Genomic DNA, 26,191 nt, shown 5'->3' with positions numbered 1-26,191 from the left:
AAGCGGAACCCATGCAAGGTACACCAGGATCCGATGGAGACAGGCGGACTGTCAGCACTGTTTCAGATCTATGTATAATAAATACATAAATCTGTAACCGGTCTAAAACGGACACAAAGTTTAAATGAGAAATAAACTCCCCAGTCATCAAATCAAATCATCCAGAACACTGCCTGGAACTTCAGTGACCCAAACATGATCAGATTTATATTACCCCATGTGTCTGTAATGCTTTAACTGAATTGTTATGAGTGAGTGAGTGAGTGAGTGAGTGAGTGAGTGAGTGAGTGAGTGAGTGTTTTGTTGTTTATCACTGCACTCAGCAATATTCCAGCTTCATGATGGTTGGAGTGAGTGAGTGAGTGAGTGGGTGTGTAGGTGAGTGAGTGAGTGAGTGAGCGAGCATGACCTCCTTGTGAGGCATTTAGAAGTTGGAGTACTAAGTAAGGATAAGATATACAGATGACAACTTCTTTATCACAATCATTATTAGGAGCAATGTTTCGGTGTAGGTTCTGACACTGTTATCAAGCTTGTGAAAAGTGAACATTGTGTAAGAAAAAAAAGCAAATTTTATTTCATACACTGATAAAAGTAGTAAAGTATCTTGTGATAAAACTTTATATTTGACAGCTTTATGTAAACTTTAAGGGAACAAAAACCAGAGCGACATAACGAAACATAAAATGGATTGTTGTCAATTTCATTAAATGAGTTATGTTGTTTGTTTATCTTCATTTGAAAGATGCACGCCTGTTGGGCAATTTTTCAAAAATCTTATACTTAAAAAGATGTTTGAAAACAAAGGTATTTGTAATATTGGACATGCATGTGTCATTATAATGGGGTTGTTTCCGTTCATCTTGTCTCAGAATAACACATTTGTGTCATCTTTCGTTTAAAATGATCTGGATAAATTGCGATAGACTCGCCCAACAGAGGGTACATATCAGCAATAGTAGGTTATCAGGGTCTCATATATTTTGTGGCCTAGCTCTATGTATGATATGATATTGACCATAAATCCATAGTGCAAATCATTGTGTGAAAAACTATTTAAAAGATACACAAATTCTACATCATGATTGAAACTGTGAGTAGGATTCACCTGACCTTCACCTCAAAGAAAATACCAAATATGTACAACATTTACGTAAGACATCACTACTGGAGATGTCCTTTCACAAAATCTCCTGTTTACTGACATCCGTATTGGGGATGTTAAGAAGAGGAATTTCCTAAATTCATAATTAAGTCATGGAAGTAATCGGAAACAATCTGATAATCTGTGTATTTCTATTTCTTGTTATGGTTTCCATTTTAACCAAGAGACTGGAATGAAAATGGAGATACAGTTAACCGTGTGTGTGAGTTGGCATCACGCGTTGCATCACACGGAACTGTAACTTTGAATTCCATAATTCATTAATTCTTGCTATGATAATCCTCCCATGCACTTTGTCATTAATGTTAGCCCATGTATGCAATAAACAGATGAATGGATCTCCCAAAACAGGAGAAAATGCTACACGATGTAAATTCTGATGTATGCTTTGTTAATATTTGCAAAAAAAGTACTTTTTTCAGAACACAGAGTTCATTTTCACACCTTGATATTTTTACTTTATTACGCCTTGACAATTTGCATTTGTGTAAACATACTAACCGAATCTAGGGTTATTGGCAACGTTTAAAAATTATCATTAGTGATTTGATAAATAACAGACAGACATGATCACCTCTGTGATAGTTTAGTGACTGAGTAAATATCTGATATTTCGATTTCAAAACATAACCTTGTGAATGAGGATTTCATAAAAAGTAATACTGGGGGTGTACTTAATTTACAGACGTCATATCCTGTTGTTTTGCTTTGTCTACTGTGTCTGTGGATTATATTACAGAACAGAATTCTCTACTGGATCCCAAAATGTGAGGTGTATTTACTTGTGTGTAGTTTGAGTTTATTCCACTGCAAAGAGTGGGATGAAGAAGAACAAGAACATATATGTGCCTGCAGCAGCCAGGGGGTTCACGGTAGTTCAGTTACCATATTTGCCATAATAAAACTATGCACAATGAGTAAAATTTCATGTCCGAGATCCAGCAGTAGTGAACGCAAGTGCACTTAAAATTGTCAGTCAATGTCAGCAGTCTTCTCAAGACTGACATTTAGTCCCAGAAAAAAAGTCATCTTATTTAAAAATGTATATCTACAAAATAAAAAGAATAGAATCCAAATGGAGCCCAGAACAATCCTTAATTTCAGAACTGAGGCAATCTCGACTAATGCCAAATCATTCTAGACTTGAGTTGGACTACTTTTGAATTGTTTCCTCCAGGGCCCGGGAGCCAGACTAGTCTTCCTCCTGAAGCAGTCCTGTATGTCAATGTTCCCACACTAAGTCAGCAATCAGCACAGTATTGTGCAGTATTGCCAGGTGTGGAAGGTACTTCAAAATCCATTTGGACCAGTCACTTCAAATCCATTTGCTTGTGCTTGCTCATTCAGAATGCTCTTGTTTCTGACTAAATCAGAGTCAGAAGTCAAGTGCCACACTCTTCAACTGCCATATCACCATAACATGTTTACCTGTGTCTGTGTCATGCCCTGCTCACTGTGTGCGTGGTTGATATATCTGCAGTCTGAGCTATGACTGGATTGCCTCACAAGTCCCTCCATATTGAGTTTACAACTGATTGCACTGAAAGGTTTGGTTCCCAGTAAGGGTGAAATGTTTGAAGCCCACTGTTCATGGGTGGATCCAGAGGGTGGGGTCCAGAGGGTGGGGTCCAGGTGGTCCGGACCTTCTTTCCGAAAACCGCTTTTGAAAACCAAATGTAATATGATGTATGCAGTAAAATTGACTGAGAGAGGATTTTGATATTTTTGACGCCGCTTAGGAGTGAAGACAGTAATAAGCTGTCTGAAGCTTTGTCTGCAAGAGACCCTGTAAAAAGCATAACACAGGAAGTAGGGCTGGGACGAGTCAAAACGTAATACCTGGGTACCCACCACCCTATTACCCGACCCAACCCGGGTACCCGCTGTAGATATTTAGAGATAGATACAAACTGTCCGATTTGGAAAAGTTTGACTTTAGCTCAGGCAAATTGTGTTAAGACACACTTGTAAAACGATCTGGTCATGCATACACTGAAATTTACTGCATGAAGTTTTATCTTTATTCAAACATATAAAAGCCAGAAGGAATGGGAGCATTGTCAGAAAGAAATGGGAACATTAGTGACTTATAGTGTAACCATAGAGTTTTAGATAATTTTTGTCATTAAACAATATATTGCATGACTAACCATGGGTCCGGGTAGTCCTGTGGGCACCCGGGTCCTACTCAGGACCCACCCGACCTGAGTACCCGAGTACCCGAGTTACCCGTCCCAGCCTTAACAGGAAGACATATCTGTCATTCATCTACTGATACATTGTGTTGCTTGCAGCTCCGAGGTAGAGAAATCAGTGGCAATCAAGTTGTCACAAGCGAATAGGTTTAGAGCAATTATGAGGTTTTACTGTTATCTCTTTCTGTGAGGGTACAAATGCACTATAATTTAAACATATACACAAGATTGCGCAAGAACTCTCCAACCTGAACCAAAAACTTACAATGCAGGTCTACACTGCTCCCTTGAGCCATCTACTTACAATGCAGCTCTACACAGCTCCTGGAGCCACCTACTTACAATGCAGCTCTACACTGCTCCCTGGAGCCACCTACTTATAATGCAGCTCTACAGTGTTCCCTGGGACCACCTACTTACAATGCAGCTCTACACTGCTCCCTGGGGCCACCTACCTACAATGCAGGTCTACACTGCTCCTGGAGCCACCTACTTACAATGCAGCTCTACACTGCTCCCTGGGGCCACCTTCTTACAATGCAGCTCTACACTGCTCCCTGGGACCACCTACTTACAATGCAGGTCTACACTGCTCCCTGGGGCCACCTACCTACAATGCAGCTCTACACAGCTCCTAGGGCCACCTACTTACAATGCAGCTCTACACAGCCCCAGGAGCCACCTACTTACAATGCAGCTCTACACTGCTCCCTTGGACCACCTACTTACAATGCAGCTCTACACAGCTCCATGGGGCCACCTACTTACAATGCAGGTCTACACTGCTCCCAAGGGCCACCTACTTACAATGCAGGTCTACACTGCTCCCTGGGGCCACCTACTTACAATGCAGGTCTACACTGCTCCCAAGGGCCACCTACTTACAATGCAGGTCTACACTGCTCCCTTGGACCACCTACTTACAATGCAGCTCTACACTGCTCCCTGGGGCCACCTACTTACAATGCAGGTCTACACTGCTCCCAAGGGCCACCTACTTACAATGCAGCTCTACACTGCTCCCTGGGGCCACCTACTTACAATGCAGCTCTACACTGCTCCCAAGGGCCACCTACTTACAATGCAGCTCTACACTGCTCCCTGGGACCACCTACTTACAATGCAGCTCTACACAGCTCCATGGGGCCACCTACTTACAATACAGCTCTACACTGCTCCCTGGGGCCACCTACTTACAATGCAGCTCTACACTGCTCCCTGGAGCCACCTACTTACAATGCAGCTCTACACTGCTCCCTGGGACCACCTACTTACAATGCAGCTCTACACAGCCACAGGAGCCACCTACTTACAATGCAGCTCTACACTGCTCCATGGGGCCACCTACTTACAATACAGCTCTACACTGCTCCCTTGGACCACCTACTTACAATGCAGCTCTACACTGCTCCATGGGGCCACCTACTTACAATACAGCTCTACACTGCTCCCTGGGGCCACCTACTTACAATGCAGCTCTACACTGCTCCCTGGGGCCACCTACTTACAATGCAGCTCTACGCTGCTCCCTGGGGCCACCTTCTTACAATACAGCTCTACACAGCTCCCTGGAGGCACCTACTTACAATGCAGGTCTACACTGCTCCCTGGAGCCACCTACCTACAATGCAGCTCTACACTGCTCCCTGGGGCCACCTACTTACAATGCAGGTCTACACTGCTCCCTGGAGCCACCTACTTTCAATGCAGCTCTACACTGCTCCCTGGGGCCACCTACTTACAATGTAGCTCTACACTGCTCCCTTGGACCACCTACTTACAATGCAGCTCTACACAGCTCCATGGGGCCACCTACTTACAATGCAGGTCTACACTGCTCCCAAGGGCCACCTACTTACAATGCAGGTCTACACTGCTCCCTGGGGCCACCTACTTACAATGCAGGTCTACACTGCTCCCAAGGGCCACCTACTTACAATGCAGGTCTACACTGCTCCCTTGGACCACCTACTTACAATGCAGCTCTACACTGCTCCCTGGGGCCACCTACTTACAATGCAGGTCTACACTGCTCCCAAGGGCCACCTACTTACAATGCAGGTCTACACTGCTCCCTGGGGCCACCTACTTACAATGCAGGTCTACACTGCTCCCAAGGGCCACCTTCTTACAATGCAGCTCTACACTGCTCCCTGGGACCACCTACTTACAATGCAGCTCTACACAGCTCCATGGGGCCACCTACTTACAATACAGCTCTACACTGCTCCCTGGGGCCACCTACTTACAATGCAGCTCTACACTGCTCCCTGGAGCCACCTACTTACAATGCAGCTCTACACTGCTCCCTGGGACCACCTACTTACAATGCAGCTCTACACAGCCGCAGGAGCCACCTACTTACAATGCAGCTCTACACTGCTCCATGGGGCCACCTACTTACAATACAGCTCTACACTGCTCCCTTGGACCACCTACTTACAATGCAGCTCTACACTGCTCCATGGGGCCACCTACTTACAATACAGCTCTACACTGCTCCCTGGGGCCACCTACTTACAATGCAGCTCTACACTGCTCCCTGGGGCCACCTACTTACAATGCAGCTCTACGCTGCTCCCTGGGGCCACCTTCTTACAATACAGCTCTACACAGCTCCCTGGAGGCACCTACTTACAATGCAGGTCTACACTGCTCCCTGGAGCCACCTACCTACAATGCAGCTCTACACTGCTCCCTGGGGCCACCTACTTACAATGCAGGTCTACACTGCTCCCTGGAGCCACCTACTTTCAATGCAGCTCTACACTGCTCCCTGGGGCCACCTACTTACAATGTAGCTCTACACTGCTCCCTGGGGCCACCTACTTACAATGCAGCTCTACACTGCTCCCAAGGGCCACCTACTTACAATGCAGCTCTACACTGCTCCCTGGGGCCACCTACTTACAATGCAGCTCTACACTGCTCCCTGGAGCCACCTACTTTCAATGCAGCTCTACACTGCTCCCTGGGGCCACCTACTTACAATGTAGCTCTACACTGCTCCCTGGGGCCACCTACTTACAATGCAGCTCTACACTGCTCCCTGGGGCCACCTACTTACAATGCAGCTCTACACAGCTCCCTTGGGCCACCTACCTACAATGCAGTTCTACACAGCCCCTTTAATGTTCTGTTATCAGGTTATGAGTTAGTCTGCTAAGTTAAAGAAAAAGTAACAACAGAACAAACCTTCCTTGCATGTAGTGAGTGAGTGAGTGAGTGATATTACAGTGGGGGGCACCAGAAATTGGCTTCACACATTGTGCCCATGTGGGGAATCCAACCCTGGTCTTCATCGTGACGAGTAAATGCTTTAACCACTAGGCTACCCCACCGGCCTCCTTGCATGTATTATTGATACCTGTTATATTAGTAATAAATACTATCTGTACATGCATAACATGCCCTGAGGAAATGATATCAAACAGTCAATACATTTACACTGCCAATAGGTGTGGGTCATTAATCACACAGTACAATGTCAACTTAGGGATCAGTGAATGGATTTAAATCATGAACATGCCAAATCAACCCTTCATGAGGAAATACCCATTGACTTCAAGTTCAGTAATACTGACAGGGTCTCTGTCCTAGCTACAGTAGATAGCTTTGATTTATCATACCATGCAACAACATGGCCTCAACATGTTTCATATCCATAATACAAAATATATGTTAGACCCTTCTTGTAGTCTTGATACTAAGGGGTGGTGGGATAGCTAGTGGATTAAGCATTGTCACACAGAGGCCTGGGTCCAGTTCTCTGTCACTGCTACCAATACAAACACCTTTGTTTCAGGACACCCAAGGTGTTTTTTCCTGTATTTTCTGCAACAATTTTTTTTTCAGAACAATCCCAGAATAATTGGTAAGGTGACTCTTAAATATTGACAAAAATAGGATCAAGGCTACAGCAGAAAAACCAAAAACATAATATTTCTTAAATGATGCCACCCAAACAGCTTTTCATGAAGTTTAACAAATAAACATGTTGTATATTTTGAATGAAGCTAACCCACACCAGTCCTACACAATAGACATACACATTTTTGAAGAAAGGTCTCACATTTGTATTTGTCAAAGGCCCCAAGTAGGTACAGGCTGTAAACATTTTGCACCAACGAAAGGTATATTTTATAACTCTTCTATCAGTTTCAAAGAACAAAGTGACCAGCATGTCCAGGAGCAGTAACAGTTTCAGTATTAGGGTAATTCCTGAAACAGTGAAGCCATTGTGGTCCACCCACCACAGAGTCAGCTCTGCTCATTAATCTCCCTGTCTCAAAGTCAGGTGTTTACGTACAGTAACCCACAGAAGACGACATCATCAACAATGTGAAACACACTGAAAACACAGCCTTCTCGACTCTGATGATGAACTCGAGACTGAACAGCAAGGGAATCTGAACCTCTCACACCATCTGAAACAGCTACGCAACAAGAAGCCATTTGTCGGTTCTTTCAGAGTCACCCTGGTATATCATCAAGAGTATTTGATGCCATTGATGACAACACTCAAACATCTCTATCTTTCAATGAATGTTCAAACCAAACTCACACATCTCCTGAATGAGTGAGTGAGTGAGATGGGTTTAACGCCGCTTTTAACAGTACTCCAGTTATATCACAGCATGTCAGCTCTATGTGGGAGGAAAGCCCCAAGTGATGCAGGTGTCAGACGTTTACCACTTCGGTGAAACCCACGAGCACGGGTACGGTGCTGACAAACCTAGAAACATAATCAGGGTGAACTTGGATTCGAACCCACAATCATAGTTTTCTGGCGTGCCCAAGGTACGCAACTCTGCACAGCGAATTGCGGCGCCTTAGACGACTGGGCCACCCGTGCCCCCTCTCCTGAATGAAGGCATGTGACTCTTGTGTCTGTGTGTCAATGAAACCTGTTACTTATGTTATGTATGACGACTAAACATGGTACATGTACAGTGAACACGTTTGTTATTTATCGAGTCACATGGTGAGGTCACATGACTTGTTCCAAGATGTCTGCCAGTCGAAATGCTTATAACGTACTAAGGATATAACAAACTCAAAGGGACCACTAATTTTATATTGTTATATATGTTTTATATAGTTCGTTATAACCGTAGTTTACTATATTGTGATAATGAGGAAGTTGTCAAAGATCACAGTACTGACAACCATCTCCCCCCTTGTCTGTCCAGCAATAGCTGTGCCTTGTTCTTGATCACTCTCCATGTGACTGTCTCCACAATGACCAACACTGTTCCAGCTGAGGCCCATTTCTAACCTGGAATCAGGGGTAACATCCAGTCTTCTCAGACCCGTGAAGATTCCAGGGTAGAATAGGTCTTCAGCAACCCATACTTGCCATAAAAGGCGACTATGCTAGTCGTAAAAGGCGACCAACGGGATTGGGTGGTCAAGCTCGCTGACTTGGTTGATACATGTCATCGATCCCAATTGCGTGGATCGATGCTCATGGTGTCAATCACTGGATCGTCTGGTCCAGACTCTATTATTTACAGACCGCCGTCATATAGCTGGAACATTGCTGAGTGCGGCGTTAAACAACAAACCAACCAACCAACATCCAGTCTTCTCAAGTGTTTTACCATTTCAGTTTCATGTGATGAGATATTCATGGATAAGGAAACACCTTTATGGCAAAGCCCACACAAATGCCAACATCACTTATTTTCTTACAGTTTGAGCACTAAAACACTCACCTAATGGGTCAGAGATGTCTCCATCATAACAATCCTGTTCCTGCAGTAAGTTCACAGACGACTCCTTCCAACAAGCAAGACAAGCTGTCTGCACCAGACAGTAACTGTGGGGGTCTCATTGTGTGGGCTTATGGAGGGCTTGGATTCCGACACATTGAGGAATGAGTTCAATATTAACCCACTACAAAGCAGCATGACCTGACAATGCGGTGTTGCACTTCTAGTGGTGAAAGGGATATCTCTTTGTTCAATAAATGGCCTCATGGGTCAGTAAGCTTCCTTTATCAAACATGTCCTACTGTAAATCTGTCCATTCACTGAGGTGTCTGTCTGCTCACTTGTACAAAATAATGTGTCAATCAGAGCTACAGATAAGCAGAGCATTTGCATGAAATACCCCCCAAAATTATTCAAAACCCAATTACTTTCAATTAACTTGCGTACCAAAACACATACACTAAATGAAAAACTCAAATGTATAAAAACTGCTTGCGTAATTACCCAATGAAGCTTTGTCCGTACAAAGGAGCTAATTTCCGAAACACAATTACGAGCTAATTTACTTTCCGAGTCAAGCCTATTAAGAACAGTTATATACATCTAAAACATTATTTCATTTTTTCTAAATCTTAAAATGTTCACTGATTTTGGGAAAAAATAGAGGGGAAGAATAGATGAGTGAAAAAATATTGGTTACCAAATGAGAAATGTAATAGCCCAATTAAAATAGAAACCTTAGAGTAAAAACTCAACTGCTCAAAAGGTTATCTGGAGCTCTGTGTCAATTGAAGACTTATTCCCCTGCACAGAGTGTGTGGGTCACAATGTCAGTCATACCACAGCATGTCAGCTAAACGTTGAGGAAGTCACTGAATGTAGTGACACTTAAAGCTTACAAGCATCCACAGGTTGGGTATAGTGCTGGCAGACTGAGGTCCATCACCAGACAAATCAGGGACTCGAACCCATGACCAGCCAATCCTGCATGGGTCAGGGTTTAAACTTCACATATCAACTTGCAGTGCCTCAGTCCACTGGGCCACCCATGCCTCATTTTCAGCTTGGAATAAAAATTACTGAAGGATATCTGTGGCAAGAGCGTTTAATTATTTCTAAAATGAAATCTTTATTATTTCATCAAACTGTTCAATTGACAAGAGAACACCACTGCGAAGAAAAAATCTTTTGTTTGACAAACGTCATATATTTGTCAATGTGATATTTAGTCTGCGATATTTAGTCTTCATTCACCTGATGAAGAAGTAAGTATACACTCCGAAACATTCTGTTCCTCATAATTCGACCGACTCCATGGTCTAATGGTAGAGCGTCCACCCAGAGAGCGGAAGGTCCGGGGTTCGATCCCCAGCCGCGTCATACCAAAAGACGTTAAAAGATGGTACTTGTTGTTACCCTGTCTGGCGCTCGGCATTAAGGGGCTAAAACAAGGACTGGTCGGCTCGGAGTCAGTATACTGTGTCTGAGTGGGGTATTCATGTTTAACTGCGGCATGGTATCTCAGTGTGCTTGCACTATAAATCGGCATCAGTCCGGACAAGTACAAGCAGCCTCACACATACACATGCATGCACGTCGCTATATAAGTGCAATAATCTTGGACGCGACGTTAAACCCCATTTAGGGAGGCACCTAATTGTCAGCACACAAAGTTTGTTTGTTTGTTTGTTGTTTTACGCCGCACTCAGCAATATTCCAGCTATATGACGGCGGTCTGTAAATAATCAAGTCTGGACCAGACAATCCAGTGATTGACACAATGAGCATCGATCCACGCAATTGGGATCAATGACATGCATCAACCAAGTCAGCGAGCCTGACCACCCTATCCCGTTAGTTGCCTCTTACGACAAAGCATGGTCGCCTTTTACGGCAAGCATGGGTTGCTGAAGACCAATTCTACCCCAGATCTTCTGACAACTGGTAGTCTAGATCACATACTTTGTGAACCCTCTGACAAGTGTTAATTGGCACGGCTCCCATGGCCGAAAGATTTGAACAGTAGTTCAGTTATGTTATTGTCTGTCAGTTTGATTTGGGAGGAGAGCCTGAAGTAATTTAGTTTTAGAAATACTTAATGTCATGGCAAGTATCATAACTGAAAAGAAATTTCAATACAGTGACAGGAAAACCAAAGACTTTGCATCTCTATCAACTAATGTTTGCTTCAAGGCGAGTTCATGGTGAGCTGAAGTGATTTGTCGACCAGTTTATACATGATTATGCTGAAAAAAATGTAAACAAAATTGAAAGAGATCTCGGATAAAAGGAATATGATGGATTACAACGTAAGTCCCGATACACAATGAACACTTTCATAACCAGATAGTGTAATAACAGGACTTACTTCTGTACCTCAGTACAGATATGCTTCGTCTGGTGTCGTGTGCTCATCATAACATCTTTGTGTTGTGAAATAAAATTGAAGCTTATTGTGTGGTGTATTATGCACACACTGGTAGTCATATGATGGTCAAATACTGTATTCCAGTATTTACTCATCAAGGAATACATTTATGTAGGAAGGCCCTTTCCCAGGTTGATTGTACACAACTGTTTATTTGGTTACATACTATCGGGTTTGTTTGAAGAAAGAAAAAAAATGCACTATTTTTCCAAAAGCCACTGCCTGAGAACCAATTCTTTTATGTTTTTAAGCCCCAGTAATACAATATTAAAACACATACATTTGAAAATCTGGAAAGAAAAGTTCCATAAATCAGGGGTTAAATTTGCCCTTGGTCAAGCAACAGTTTCAAAAAAAATCAACCCCTGAAAAAAGTGATTGTGAGGAGTGCATGGACAACATGGGTGGACATGTGTGGACGTCTTAGCCTGCATGCTCACGTTGGGATTCTGGTTTAGAAGAACTGGTCCTCAACAACCAGGGATCGATTTAACTGCTGGCCCATTGGCCTGTGGCCAGTTAAAATTACAAAGGGCTTGCTGAAATGTAAAGTAGATAGACTGTTTGGCTAGTCAAAATTTCACCCCTTCTCCATTGGGTCGTCAGGCTCGGTTGTGTGTCATCGTACACTGAAGATGTGGATCATTCCTCAAAATATCAGTCACTGGATCGTCTGGTCCAGATTTGACTATAGTTGTAGCTTACAGGCTCAATCTGCTTGTGAGTATTGTGCAGTATGTAGAAAATGAGGAATGCAACCATGTTTATATTTTAGGTCTGCTTCTCAGTGTGGATGTGTGTGTTGTGTGGGATCACTCATACCTGACCTGGCCACAGTGACAAAAACATTGTTCTGACACTCACCCTGGACAGTATTTGACAAACAAAATCTGCATTTGAATACTTGACGGATACACAGTCAAATCTATTTCTAAAAACATGTATAGCAAGTGATTAAAATAATAATATAATCACAATAATAATGTGTGAACTTAAGCAGCACTAGCCTCCACACACTCAGTACATGCTCAAAGTGGTAACATTTTTACCCTGGTCAATGGATTAGTGTGAACTCGATTTTCATTCTTAGCTCCCTGGGGAGTATACAACCCCAGCTGCCTTGTCAGGTGCTAGAAGGTTAACAGTCACATTACCATCTCATCCTACTGGATACCCATATTTACTGCTGGGTGAACAGAGGTATATTTCAAACAAAGTCTGCCTAAGGAGACACCACATGTGCTTCTTGTTCTTCAGTGTGGGGCAGGACCGAAGCCCTAAAAACTCTCAGGAGTCAAGCTGAATGTGCTCTCCCATGCAACTACTGACGGAATGACATTGCTTAATTCCACTTGTTTTGCGACCTGTGTGCTGTGTGCTGTGCACAGGACCACATGTCACCACTCCAATATCAGTGCAATTAATGACATCCTAAAAATTATTACTTGTAAAACTGTAATTGGACCATTCCTGGGTATCAGTCAATCAGGGTAAGGCCTGGTCAGTGTTGAGTGTTCAAAATTAAGGATGGTCCTTGAGACTAGTTGTAAAATATTTGTATCTAGAGATTCCAAAATTTATTTCATTTAAGTATTGACAATGCTGTTGAACACTAGTTTGGATATAACTAACATCGGCAGAAGCCTTGACAAGACTACTGAAGCTATCTGGGTTGTCTAATACATTGATAGAATCACAGCATATGGGGAACTGGGCTTGTTTTCAAACTGAATCATTCTCAATAAAAACTCTCACACACAATTTTTGCCATTAACAAACCCAGCAACAGTTCCTGGGAGTTGGGACATAGGTGGGACGTTGGCAGTGCCCAGAGTTGACTGGGCAATGTCTACACAAAGTAACACTGTACACTTCCACTACAATGCTAGCTCCTTACCTGCATATATCATTGAAGCTGAGGAAGAGTCTTTGCAGGTTGGGGAGAGTGTCTACATCCACCTGGGGAGAGGAGAAACAATGAGTGTTATAGTGACCCTTTGACTTTCTGTCACAACCTGAGAATGTAGTCTGTGTGCTCTGTCCTGCCATTGGACAGTGCAATAGGACACATGGTTTACAATCTCTGGGACTACAGACAGTGGAACAGGACACATGGTTTACAATCTCTGGGACTACAGACAGTGCAATAGGACACATGGTTTACAATCTCTGGGACTACAGATAGTGGAACAGGACACATGGTTTACAATCTCTGGGACTACAGACAGTGGAACAGGACACATGGTTTACAATCTCTGGGACTACAGACAGTGGAACAGGACACATGGTTTACAATCTCTGGGACTACAGAGAGTGCAATAGGACACATGGTCTACAATTTCTGGGACTACAGATAGTGGAACAGGACACATGGTCTACAATCTCTGGGACTACAGACAGTGGAACAGGGCACATGGTTTACAATCTCTGGGACTACAGACAGTGGAACAGGACACATGGTTTACAATCTCTGGGACTACAGACAGTGAAACAGGGCACATGGTTTACAATCTCTGGGACTACAGACAGTGAAACAGGACACATGGTTTACAATCTCTGGGACTACAGACAGTGGAACAGGACACATGATTTATAATCTCTGGGACTACAGACAGTGGAACAGGACAGGTGGTTTACAATCTCTGGGACTACAGACAGTGGAACAGGACACATGGTCTACAATCTCTGGGACTACAGACAGTGGAACAGGGCACATGGTCTACAATCTCTGGGACTACAGACAGTGGAACAGGACACATGGTTTACAATCTCTGGGACTACAGACAGTGGAACAGGACACATGGTTTACAATCTCTGGGACTACAGACAGTGGAACAGGACAGGTGGTTTACAATCTCTGGGACTACAGACAGTGGAACAGGACACATGGTCTACAATCTCTGGGACTACAGACAGTGGAACAGGGCACATGGTTTACAATCACTGGGACTACAGACAGTGGAACAGGGCACATGGTCTACAATCAATGGGGCTACAGACAGTGGAACAGGGCACATGGTTTACAATCTCTGGGACTACAGACAGTGGAACAGGACACATGGTCTACAATCTCTGGGACTACAGACAGTGGAACAGGGCACATGGTTTACAATCACTGGGACTACAGACAGTGGAACAGGGCACATGGTTTACAATCACTGGGACTACAGACAGTGGAACAGGGCACATGGTTTACAATCTCTGGGACTACAGACAGTGGAACAGGGTAAAAATATTTTCCAACTCACAATAGTTAGTATCCTGTTTCTTCGTAAGTTGAGTTCCGCTAACGCATCCATCCCCATCAAGTTGTCAACATGGCGGATCTGGTTGCCGGCCAGGTTAAGGACCCGTAACTCTGCCAGGTGGGTGAGATTCTCTATGACCTTGATCTGGTGGTGGGCATTGATATCATGTTGTATGGATCATGTAACCATTTCATTCCTGTTATGCATATCAACTCGGTTTTGAAAATTTAGTTATTTTAACTTAGTAGGTATATTATCATTTGAATAGCAAAGTAGTAAAACTGGCACAAACAACATGAAAGTGATGGGGTCTATTTGACTCCAATATATGATCTAATATATTCTGAATTAGACTAACATCTAGTCTCTGAAATGAACACATCTTACATAACAAAAAACAGTTGTTCAGTTATCTTAATAAAAATATAATAAAAAGGAGCCCAATGACTCTCTTCATTCCTGGTACTGCAGTGATCTAGACTTGCCAAACATTATAGACTTGCATGGGCTGTATTTGATATATATTTGTATCAGGGTCTGTACACCACAATGAGAAATATTCAGCAATATCATGGCAGGCTGTAACTAATAAAGTTCTGGACCAGATAAGCTAGTCAGCGTTAGAAATTAGCACTTGTCCTATAGTCCTTGCCAAACTGCCCAATAGCTAAGGTGCCATAAGGACTTGTAGAAATTTTCCCTTTTAAAGGGTTTACCTATGTGTTATGGTAAGGACCAAGTCACAGAGTCAAACTAAGTCACAGAGCCAGACCAAGTCACAGAGCCAGACCAAGTCACGGAGCCAGACCAAATCACAGAGTCAGACCAAGTCACGGAGCCAGACTAAGTCACGGAGTCAGACCAAGTCACGGAGTCAGACTAAGTCACGGAGTCAGACCAAGTCACGGAGTCAGACCAAGTCACAGAGCCAGACCAAGTCACAGAGCCAGACCAAGTCACAGAGTCAGACCTAGTCACGGAGCCAGACCAAGACACAGAGCCAGACCAAGTCACAGAGTCAGACCAAATCACGGAGTCAGACCAAGTCACGGAGCCAGACCAAGTCACGGAGTCAGACCAAGTCACAGAGCCAGACTAAGTCACAGAGCCAGACCAAGTCACGGAGTCAGACCAAGTCACGGAGTCAGACCAAGTCACAGAGCCAGACCAAGTCACGGAGCCATACCAAGTCACAGAGTCAGACCAAGTCACGGAGTCAGACCAAGTCACAGAGCCAGACCAAGTCACGGAGCCAGACCAAGTCACAGAGTCAGACCAAGTCACGGAGCCAGACTAAGTCATGGAGTCAGACCAAGTCACAGAGCCAGTCCATCCTCACAAGGGAATTATCTTGGCCTGTGTAGAGGACATCACTTGACATCAGACTACAATCTTAGTCAGCCATAATTAACACAATACAGACGGACATACCTGATTGCCATGTAAGTCCAAGACATCGAGTTTGACCAAATTATCCAGATTTTCTATTTTCTTAATCCTGCAAATGAAAGTGATAATCAATCACATGATCTCAGTCTACAAGTCCTCCACATACATCACATTCCACTGACCCAGACAAATACCACAGCCATCATAAAGGATTAACACATTGCTTGAGTAACACCTCATGAGACGGCATGGTGATGACTTAGCATACATGTTATAATTACCAAACGTTTTAGTCCAGGGCCCCATTCCACAGAACGATCTAAGCGCTAATATGATAGTAACGCCAGGAGCCTGTTCCACAGTGTGACCTAAGCGCTAATATGACCGTATCTCCAGGGCCCCGTTCCACAGAGCGATCTAAGCGCTAATATGATCGTAACTCCAGGGCCCCGTTCCACAGAGCGATCTAAGCGCTAATATGACCGTATCTCCAGGGCCCCGTTCCATAGAGTGATCTAAGTGCTAATATGACCGTATCTCCAGGGCCCCGTTCCACAGAGTGATCTAAGCGCTAATATCATCGTAACGTCAGGAGCCTGTTCCACAGAGGGATCTAAGCGCTTATATGATTGTCACTCCAGGGCCCCATTCCACAGAGCGATCTAAGCGCTAATATGATCGTAACTCCAGCGCCCTGTTCCACAGTGTGACCTAAGTGTTAATATGATCATAACTCCATGAGGCTGTTCCACAGAGTGATCTAAGTGCTAATATGATCGTAACTCCAGGGCCCTGTTCGACAGTGTGACCTAAGTGTTAATATGATCATAACTCCATGAGCCTGTTCCTCAGAGTGATCTAAGCGCTAATATGATCGTAACTCCAGGGCCCTGTTCCACAGAGTGATCTAAGCGCTAATATGATCGTAACTCCAGGGCCCTGTTCCACAGTGAGACCTAAGTGTTGATATGATCATAACTCCATGAGCCTGTTCCACAGAGTGATCTAAGTGTTAAAATGATCGTAACTCCAGGGCCCTGTTCCACAGTGTGACCTAAGTGTTAATATGATCATAACTCCATGAGGCTGTTCCACAGAGTGATCTAAGTGCTAATATGATCGTAACTCCAGGGCCCTGTTCCACAGAGTGATTTAAGTGCTAATATGATCGTATCTCCAGGGCCCTGTTCCAGATGAGTGATCTAAGCGCTAATATGATCGTAACTCCAGGGCCCTGTTCCACAGAGTGATCTAAGTGCTAATATGATCGTATCTCCAGGGCCCTGTTCCAGATGAGTGATCTAAGCGCTAATATGATCATAACTCCAGGGCCCTGTTCCACAGAGTGATTTAAGTGCTAATATGATCGTATCTCCAGGGCCCTGTTCCAGATGAGTGATCTAAGCGCTAATATGATCGTAACTCCAGGGCCCTGTTCCACAGAGTGATTTAAGTGCTAATATGATCGTATCTCCAGGGCCCTGTTCCAGATGAGTGATCTAAGCGCTAATATGATCGTAACTCCAGGGCCCTGTTCCACAGAGTGATCGTAGTGCTAATATGATCGTATCTCCAGGGCCCTGTTCCACAGAGTGATCTAAGTGCTAATATGATCGTAACTCCAGGGCCCTGTTCCACAGAGTGATCTAAGAGTTAATATGATCATAACTCCAGGAGCCTGTCCCACAGAGCGATGTGATTGTAACTCCTGTACGTTAAAGTAGGCTAAGAATAGTTGTAACACCAAGATTTCACTCTATGCTACCATAATCCAAAACGTAACTACAAGGACTCAGTGAACAGGACTTACTTGTTCTTCCCCAGCATGAGCACCCTGAGGGACTTGAGTGCACCGAGGCCGTTTATCTCTTCTATCTGGTTGTCATAGAGATCTAGAAAAATGAGGCGTTTGAGCGAGCTGAGGTGTTGAATCTTGGTGATGAAGTTGTGTTGGTAGTTGAGTAGCCGGAGCTGTTCCTCGCCCTCCAGGATCGGACATACCGTGAGTTTCCGTCTGGAAGTAGGCATGAAAACATACATCACCTTCCTGTACTTCCAATACATTCTCCACAATAGAACTTAGAAGGTAAGATATACAACCAAGACACACATACATTGTTAAAGGGAGATAAGTCTTGCACTCTTAACTTATGTACTCCAGGCATGGGCCTCGGTACTCCAAAGCAATCTTAATGCTATATTTCACATACATACATACTTATATACTAGTACATATATATACTTAATTACACAGTAGAAGTGCCACAATACTTGCCACTGCTACCAAGACTCATGTTTACAGTGTCCATCAACTGTTACAACCGATTCCTCAACTGTTACAACCGATTCCTCAACTGTTACAACCGTTTCCTCAACTGTTACAACCGATTCCTCAACTGTTACAACCGTTTCCTCAACTGTTACAACCGATTCCTCAACTGTTACAACCGATTCCTCAACTGTTACAACCGATTCCTCAACTGTTACAACCGTTTCCTCAACTGTTACAACCGATTCCTCAACTGTTACAACCGTTTCCTCAACTGTTACAACCGATTCCTCAACTGTTACAACCGATTCCTCAACTGCTACAACCGATTCCTCGACTGTTACAACCGATTCCTCAACTGTTACACCTGATTCCTCAACTGTTACAACCGATTCCTCAACTGTTACACCCAATTCCTCAACTGTACACCCAATTCTTCAACTGTTACACCTGATTCCTCAACTGTTACAACCGATTCCTCAACTGTTACACCTAATTCCTCAACTGTTACACCCAATTCCTCAACTGTTACACCCAATTCCTCAACTGTAACACCCAATTCCTCAACTGGTACACCTAATTCCTCAACTGTTACAACCAATTCCTCAACTGTAACACCTAATTCCTCAACTGGTACACCTAATTCCTCAACTGTAACACCTAATTCCTCAACTGGTACACCTAATTCCTCAACTGTTACACCCAATTCCTCAACTGTTACACCCAATTCCTCAACTGGTACACCTAATTCCTCAACTGGTACAACCTTATACCAACAATCTCCTGTAACCTGAGCATCATGTGTTCATGTCAGGTTCATGTCCTAACTCACCTGTCCAAGTTGAGTCTGTCTGGGTTTGATGCCCGTTCCTCCGGGGCCCTGTAAACCACAGGGATGCCGGGCGCTGATGGACTCTCAGCAAATATGACCCGGTCACCTGTCAGTGATAGAGCGACATAATGATTCAGAGAGGAGCACAAGGAGGAAGGTTCTGTGTGCTGTAATGATGCACTCAGCAAGATTCTAGATTCTGGACCTGACAAACCAGTGATTGATATTATGAGCAATGTCCACTGTTGTCGGGTATGATGATATGCAATCAACCCAGGTACCAAGCCTTACCACCCGTTTCATTAAGTCCTCTCATACAATAAACATATGTTACTGGGGACCTGTTCTCTCCTGAGAGTCACTCACCACTGTCGGGGGAACTAGAGACGTGTGCCGGTCAGGGGATGTGTACAACAAAGAGAAATACAGTAAACTATTTTTATAACAATTCGCTTATTACATTTGTTTGTTTGTTTGTTCGTTGTTTAACGCCGCACTCGGCAATATTCCAGCTTAGGATGGCGGGCTGTAAATAATTGAGTATGGACCAGACAATCCAGTGATTGACATCATGAGCACCGATCAATTGGGATATGATGACATGCATAAGCCAAGTCAGCGAGCCTGACCACATGATCCTGTTAGTCGCCTCTTATGCTTATAACAAACTAAAGGATATATAACAAATTGCATTTTTTGGTTACGGCCATTTGCTGTATATATGCTGTACATATGCCTATTACAATTAAAATTAGAGGTCCCTTTGAGTTCGTTATAACAGTAGTTTACTGTACTCAAATATTTGCATTTATGGAGGTATAAACGTAAATACCACTGAGCACACTGTGTAAATCCTCACAGCTACGAGATTTACACAGTGTGCACACCAATTTCTAAGTTTATACCTCCATAAATGCAAAAACATGTTGAAGTCAATTCTTTAAAATATATGTAAGACAAACAGTCTGACTGCTCATTAAATCATTAACACACAAACCCGTGGACAAAAACACAAAATCTGTGACATCATTCAGCGCAATAATACAACAAATACAACCTTTTCGAATCTATAATCAGCCAATCAGGAAACAGCAGTCCGCTGGGGGGGCATGGAATCATATTCTTTGCTTCATGCAAGCATAAACACAAAACATTTCTTTGTTAGCCAATCAAATGCCATGGAATCAAGTATGATTTGTTTATTATCCAGTAATTCAATTTTATGCCTTAAACCTGAATATCTTCCACACACAAGTGTAAATCACATAGAAGACATCCTTTTGTTCTCTCAGCATGAAGGATGTCCCTGAGCGAGTGATTACGGTTTTATTCATACCAATTTCCATTGGATCTTGAAAACTTAGTATTCTACGAAGTCCTGTGGCTGTTGGAACTTCAGTGAGATTGAGAACTTTTGCCAGTAAATCATATTTTGTGGTCTACTACCGTATATCACTGTGTACAAGACGAGTTTTGCGTACCTAGAATTAGGGGGCTTTCAAAGGGGGTCGTCTTATACACAGGGTTGAAGGGTTTGATTGTTTTTTCCCCAACACAAAGACATATATCACCTTTATGTAACAAGAATGATCTCTCCTTTCCAAATCAATAACTGCAGTGAATATGACTTCACGATTTTGTATTCTAGAAAAATCACCAATGCTAATTTTTGAAGTTTGTATTATTTACAGAAACGCCCACACATGAGGACCCTAATCTTAACTTGTTTGGAACTTAACGCAGGAGTTCATAGATCAAGTACTGATGTAGGGAGCTTATTGAAAACAGTTCCTACAAGGTGAACCATTTGCTTATTTATCCAATTTAATACTTAGTATTTTAGTCTGGTTTATCACATCAAAAATACCATTAATCATAAATAAACTTCTTTCAAAACAACAAATATTACATAAAATCACTGCAAGTAGAGACATTTGTTAAGAATTGTCCACATCATGTGATCACCAGTGCAGGTTACCTGGTAAGAATGCTGCTGCTTTCTGAGCTTTAGGTGCAAACTGAGCACTGTGTGGGTGGGAGCCCACACTTTCATCATCGTCCGGGCTGACCACATCCGGCCGACTCAGGTCATGTGCACATGCTGCAGCTGGAACTATTGGTCTCTTGCCACCACGGTAGTGTATCGGGATCTTCTCTGAAATAGCAACAACTACTGTAACAGCAACTACAGCAGCACCTACAACAGCATCACTGACAACCACTGATACAGCACCTACAGCAGCACCGACGACAACATCACTGACGACAACATCACTGACAACAACATGATCCTCCACATGTCCATCATGAGTAGACACGATTCGTCACTTCCAACTAGTCCACAGCTTATTTCAGACTAGTGGTTTATGCAAAATAACTAGATTTGGGGAGAGTCCATCTAGGCTTCAGATGCACTTGGATTAACTGACTAGTCAGTGCTCTTGCCATGTGTAGTCCTGTTGATGATGTTGTTCCTGCTGACATACATCGTCCATGCATTCAGATAAAGGGTCCTGGATCCCTGTAGCTTGCACCCCTAGCATGCCTAGAGAATAACGTTTAATTTCAAATACTGCATATTAAAAACATATAGCATGCAGATCATGCTGATATTGGGTGATTTTATGTACTTGTGAACCCATCAAACACGTATTTGACAGGAATATTTTGAGGGAAAATGATAACCTATTATTTTCAATATAAAGTAATCACACATGTGCTTTGAAATGAATTCCACAGCAAACTTTCATAACCACAATTCCATGATATACACAGCATGCACAGTGTTGTAACTAACATCCCCACACTTGAGGTAGTGCTCCCACCCAAAGTCTTACCCCCACTCAGGGTTGAAGGCGACACCCCCTTCAGCAGAAATATGTCTGAGATTTTCATGCTTCAGATCACCGTGCCGAATGAGATTGATATATACACCAGGTTGTCAAGCCCATAAACGTCACTGTGCGCTAACAGTTTGATCACACTTATGTTACAAGAATTGAGATGTGTCTTCACGGTCTGGCGCCTGTATGCTGTCCAGGTCTAGGAATCCCCAATTACTGCCTTTTGTGATACTAGGCAGTGTCTCTGTGTAAACAGTTATCATGAAATGTAATACTGATATACATTACGACATTTGAGTTGGCAGACAAGCAAAGCTGTGTCTAAACAGTTTTATCAAACTGCCAAGTTGTGTACAGTAAAACCTTTGCCAACAAATGGGGAGGATACACATGTCCAGTAACCCTGATGGACAACACTAGTTCCATGGTCCACTCTCACAACCTCAGTGTACCAGAGGATACACATGTCCAGTAACCCTGATGGACAACACTAGTTCCATGGTCCACTCTCACAACCTCAGTGTACCAGAGGATACACACGTCCAGTAACCCTGATGGACAACACTAGTTCCATGGTCCACTCTCACAACCTCAGTGTACCAGAAGATACAGCCCAGGCCTGCCAATTTGTCCAAGCCTATCTTCCCTTTAAGTTGTGTTTAGTAAATGCCTGGTGATACACATTTCCAACGACAATCCTTGATCATGTTAGGAACAAAACTAGTTCCATGTCCACTTCCACTGGGTACATGGTACTCCCACAACCTCATGTATCAAACACAGAACTTCCATCAGGAAGGATCACAAACGACACATCCGCGCAATTCAGGCTTCCCATTAGCTTCATATCCACATAAAGATCCACTCCCCCCAGGAATGTCTAGTTCTGTATACTACACGTGATAATGTGTGTCTCAAGTCCTGCGCACAGTCTCTAGCTGGTCCTCAGCCATGCTGCTCCCTAATCTTGTAGGGCTGTAATAACAACCGACAGATCAAGTCTCCTAGAGCTCTGATACCTGCCTGATAATGTAAGCATTCAACCGGTTTGGGATAAGATGTCATTGACAGGGAGAATTCCAGGCTGATAGTGTTCCACCGGGGTGGTCATTAATACTGGAAGTAATCAGATCCCTGACAACTTGGATCAACACCAAATTTGTACAATTCAAAACTTATCTCCATAAATCCTGTACAAAGAAAGGAATTCATGAACATGATACTAGATATGCATGGCTGTTGAAATGAAAGAAACAATATCAATCTAATAGCAATCAGCCATTTGATCATGTTGATTTATTTCAAAACCAAATCACAGAAATGTCTGCTGGATAAGTAGACTTTCTTTCATTGCGGCAGGTACACTGGTGCGTGTCTGCACAACCTGCTCCCTCCACCCTGTGGACCAAGATGCTTCAGTTAGCCATGTGGTATAATGTCTCTAGGCCAAGGATCAGTAGGGAATGGGTTTGAATCCCAGATTTTCATCGATCTTGACCCTTCATCTGGGTGCCGTTGTACAAAACAACCATAGCGCTACGACTATCGTAGGTTTATGTTTAGGTATGGGAGTTACGATCATGTTAGGGCTAAGATTGCTTTGTACAACGGCACCCTGGTCCGGATGACTACCTCAACTACAGATGCTACCGTTCAATGAATGACTGAGTGACTTAGGTGAGTCACGTTTGAATGTGACTTAGTTCTGTGGTGTTGGTCTGTTCTTTGTTTTAAAACCTACGGGATGCATGTGGTAGATGTTTACCACTTTGGCAGCATCCAAGAACACAGGTATGTTGCTGAGAAACCAACAATACTAACTACGTGAAATCTGGGAGAACAAGAAATTCTGCATACAATGGGACTTCACTCTGTACTGAGACTTGAAACAACTCAGAGCGCTGTGACACCTCCCTAAAAAGTAAGTTTTTTTCAAAAATAATGTCAAAGATACCCTGCATTTCTGAAGCTACAACAGAACCATGGTGCACACAGTACTTTGGCCACCAAATCATAAGCCTCTTCTTTCTTATACATGTAGGTCAAAGAGCCATTTCAAGTTAGGGATCATATTCTTCAAAACTACAATTAACACAAATGTGTGCTTATAAACATATTTATGTGGACAATCCCACATTATTTCATTGTCAGAACGTTTCCATATGTATATCCAGATACTCATTACACTACTCCAGGCCACACAAGTGATTCAACACTTTCACTGGTCATAGGTTGTGGACTTATTTTGGGGTACTTAACAGCAGAGTTAACAATGGTTGCCAAATTCAATTCTTTCATAAAGCATTTTGATGATTTTTAAGGATTACCAACCTGAGCTCTCATTGCTATTATATCATTCTTGTATAAGGGCCACTGGCCTCATGTACAGAATAAAAAGTGAACTGCAGAGTTAACAATAGTTGCAAAATTCAATTCTTTTTCAAGGTATTTTATCAAATTTTAAGTCCTTTTAACAGTGGCTCCTGAATACCTTGGTAATTTGCAATCACCACGTCCAAGGTGGTTCTTAAATGCAACACCCTTAGTAGTTCCCAATCCCCATGTCCAAGGTGGTTCTGACATGTAACATCATTGGTAGTTCCCAATCCCCATGTCTGAGGTGGTTCTGACATGTAACATCATTGGTAGTTCCCAATCCCCATGTCTGAGGTGGTTCTGACATGTAACATCATTGGTAGTTCCCAATCCCCAAGTCCGAGGTGGCTCTGACATGTAACATCATTGGTAGTTCCCAATCCCCAAGTCCGAGGTGGCTCTGACATGTAACATCATTGGTAGTTCCCAATCCCCATGTCTAAGGTGGTTCTGACATGTAACATCACTGGTAGTTCCCAATCCCCAAGTCCGAGGTGGCTCTGACATGTAACATCATTGGTAGTTCCCAATCCCAAAGTCCAAGGTGGTTCTGACATGTAACATCATTGTAGTTCCCAATCCCCATGTCTGAGGTGGTTCTGACATGTAACATCATTGGTAGTTTCAGATCCCCATGTCCGAGGTGGCTCTGACATGTAACATCATTGGTAGTTCCCAATCCCCAAGTCCGAGGTGGCTCTTACATGTAACATCATTGGTAGTTCCCAATCCCGAAGTCCGAGGTGGCTCTGACATGTAACATCATTGGTAGTTCCCAATCCCCAAGTCCGAGGTGGCTCTGACATGTAACATCATTGGTAGTTCCCAATCCCCAAGTCCGAGGTGGCTCTGACATGTAACATCATTGGTAGTTCCCAATCCCCAAGTCCGAGGTGGCTCTGACATGTAACATCATTGGTAGTTCCCAATCCCCAAGTCCGAGGTGGCTCTGACATGTAACATCATTGGTAGTTTCCAATCCCCAAGTCCGAGGTGGCTCTGACATGTAACATCACTGGTAGTTCCCAATCCCCAAGTCCGAGGTGGCTCTGACATGTAACATCATTGGTAGTTCCCAATCCCCAAGTCCGAGGTGGCTCTGACATGTAACATCATTGGTAGTTCCCAATCCCCAAGTCCGAGGTGGCTCTGACATGTAACATCATTGGTAGTTCCCAATCCCCAAGTCCGAGGTGGCTCTGACATGTAACATCATTGGTAGTTCCCAATCCCCAAGTCCGAGGTGGCTCTGACATGTAACTTCATTGGTAGATCTAAATCCTCACGTCCGAGGTGGTTCTAACATGTAATATGATCGGTAGTTCCCAATCCCCATGTCCTAGGGTTTAGTTTGTTTGTTGTTTAATGCTAAACCCAGCAAATATTCCAGCTCTATGATGGCGGACCAGACCACCTAGTGATTGAGAGTCAGCAAACCTGACCACCCTATCCCATCAGTCACCTCTTATGACAGCACGGGTTGCTGAAGACCATATCTGGTCCAGATCTTCACAGGTAACACCCTTGGTAGTTCCCAATCCTCATGCCCCATGTTCTATCTTGTTCTTTAACACTGAACATAGATGTAGAAACATGTAATTCACTTACCGTGTTCCTGGTGTTCTTTAACACAGAACATAGATGTAGAAACATGTAATTCACTTACCGTGTTCCTGGTGTTCTTTAACACTGAACATAGATGTAGAAACATGTAATTCACTTACCGTGTTCC

The 26,191-nt window shown here is 43.4% G+C and overlaps 1 protein-coding gene across 3 annotated transcripts in view; it reads right to left on the bottom strand.

The window, feature by feature from the left end:
- Positions 1-26,191, bottom strand: part of LOC139448021 (leucine-rich repeat-containing protein 49-like) — a 66,715-nt gene that overhangs the window by 22,781 nt on the left and 17,743 nt on the right. For all 3 annotated transcript variants that reach the window (XM_071229628.1, XM_071229555.1, XM_071229702.1), the window contains 6 exons: positions 21,219-21,395; positions 19,241-19,346; positions 17,950-18,153; positions 16,182-16,248; positions 14,751-14,894; positions 13,400-13,461 (listed from right to left, as the gene is read on the bottom strand). In XM_071229628.1, the coding sequence (XP_071085729.1) occupies positions 13,400-13,461; positions 14,751-14,894; positions 16,182-16,248; positions 17,950-18,153; positions 19,241-19,346; positions 21,219-21,395 (760 nt within the window). The remainder of the gene's footprint in view (positions 1-13,399; positions 13,462-14,750; positions 14,895-16,181; positions 16,249-17,949; positions 18,154-19,240; positions 19,347-21,218; positions 21,396-26,191) is intronic.

Source organism: Haliotis cracherodii, unplaced genomic scaffold (genome assembly GCF_022045235.1).
Source record: "Haliotis cracherodii isolate W230 unplaced genomic scaffold, xgHalCrac1.p SCAF_1, whole genome shotgun sequence".
Lineage (NCBI taxonomy): Eukaryota > Metazoa > Mollusca > Gastropoda > Lepetellida > Haliotidae > Haliotis > Haliotis cracherodii.
Note: the sequence above shows the minus strand (reverse complement) of the source record. Positions and strands in the feature narration are given on the sequence as shown.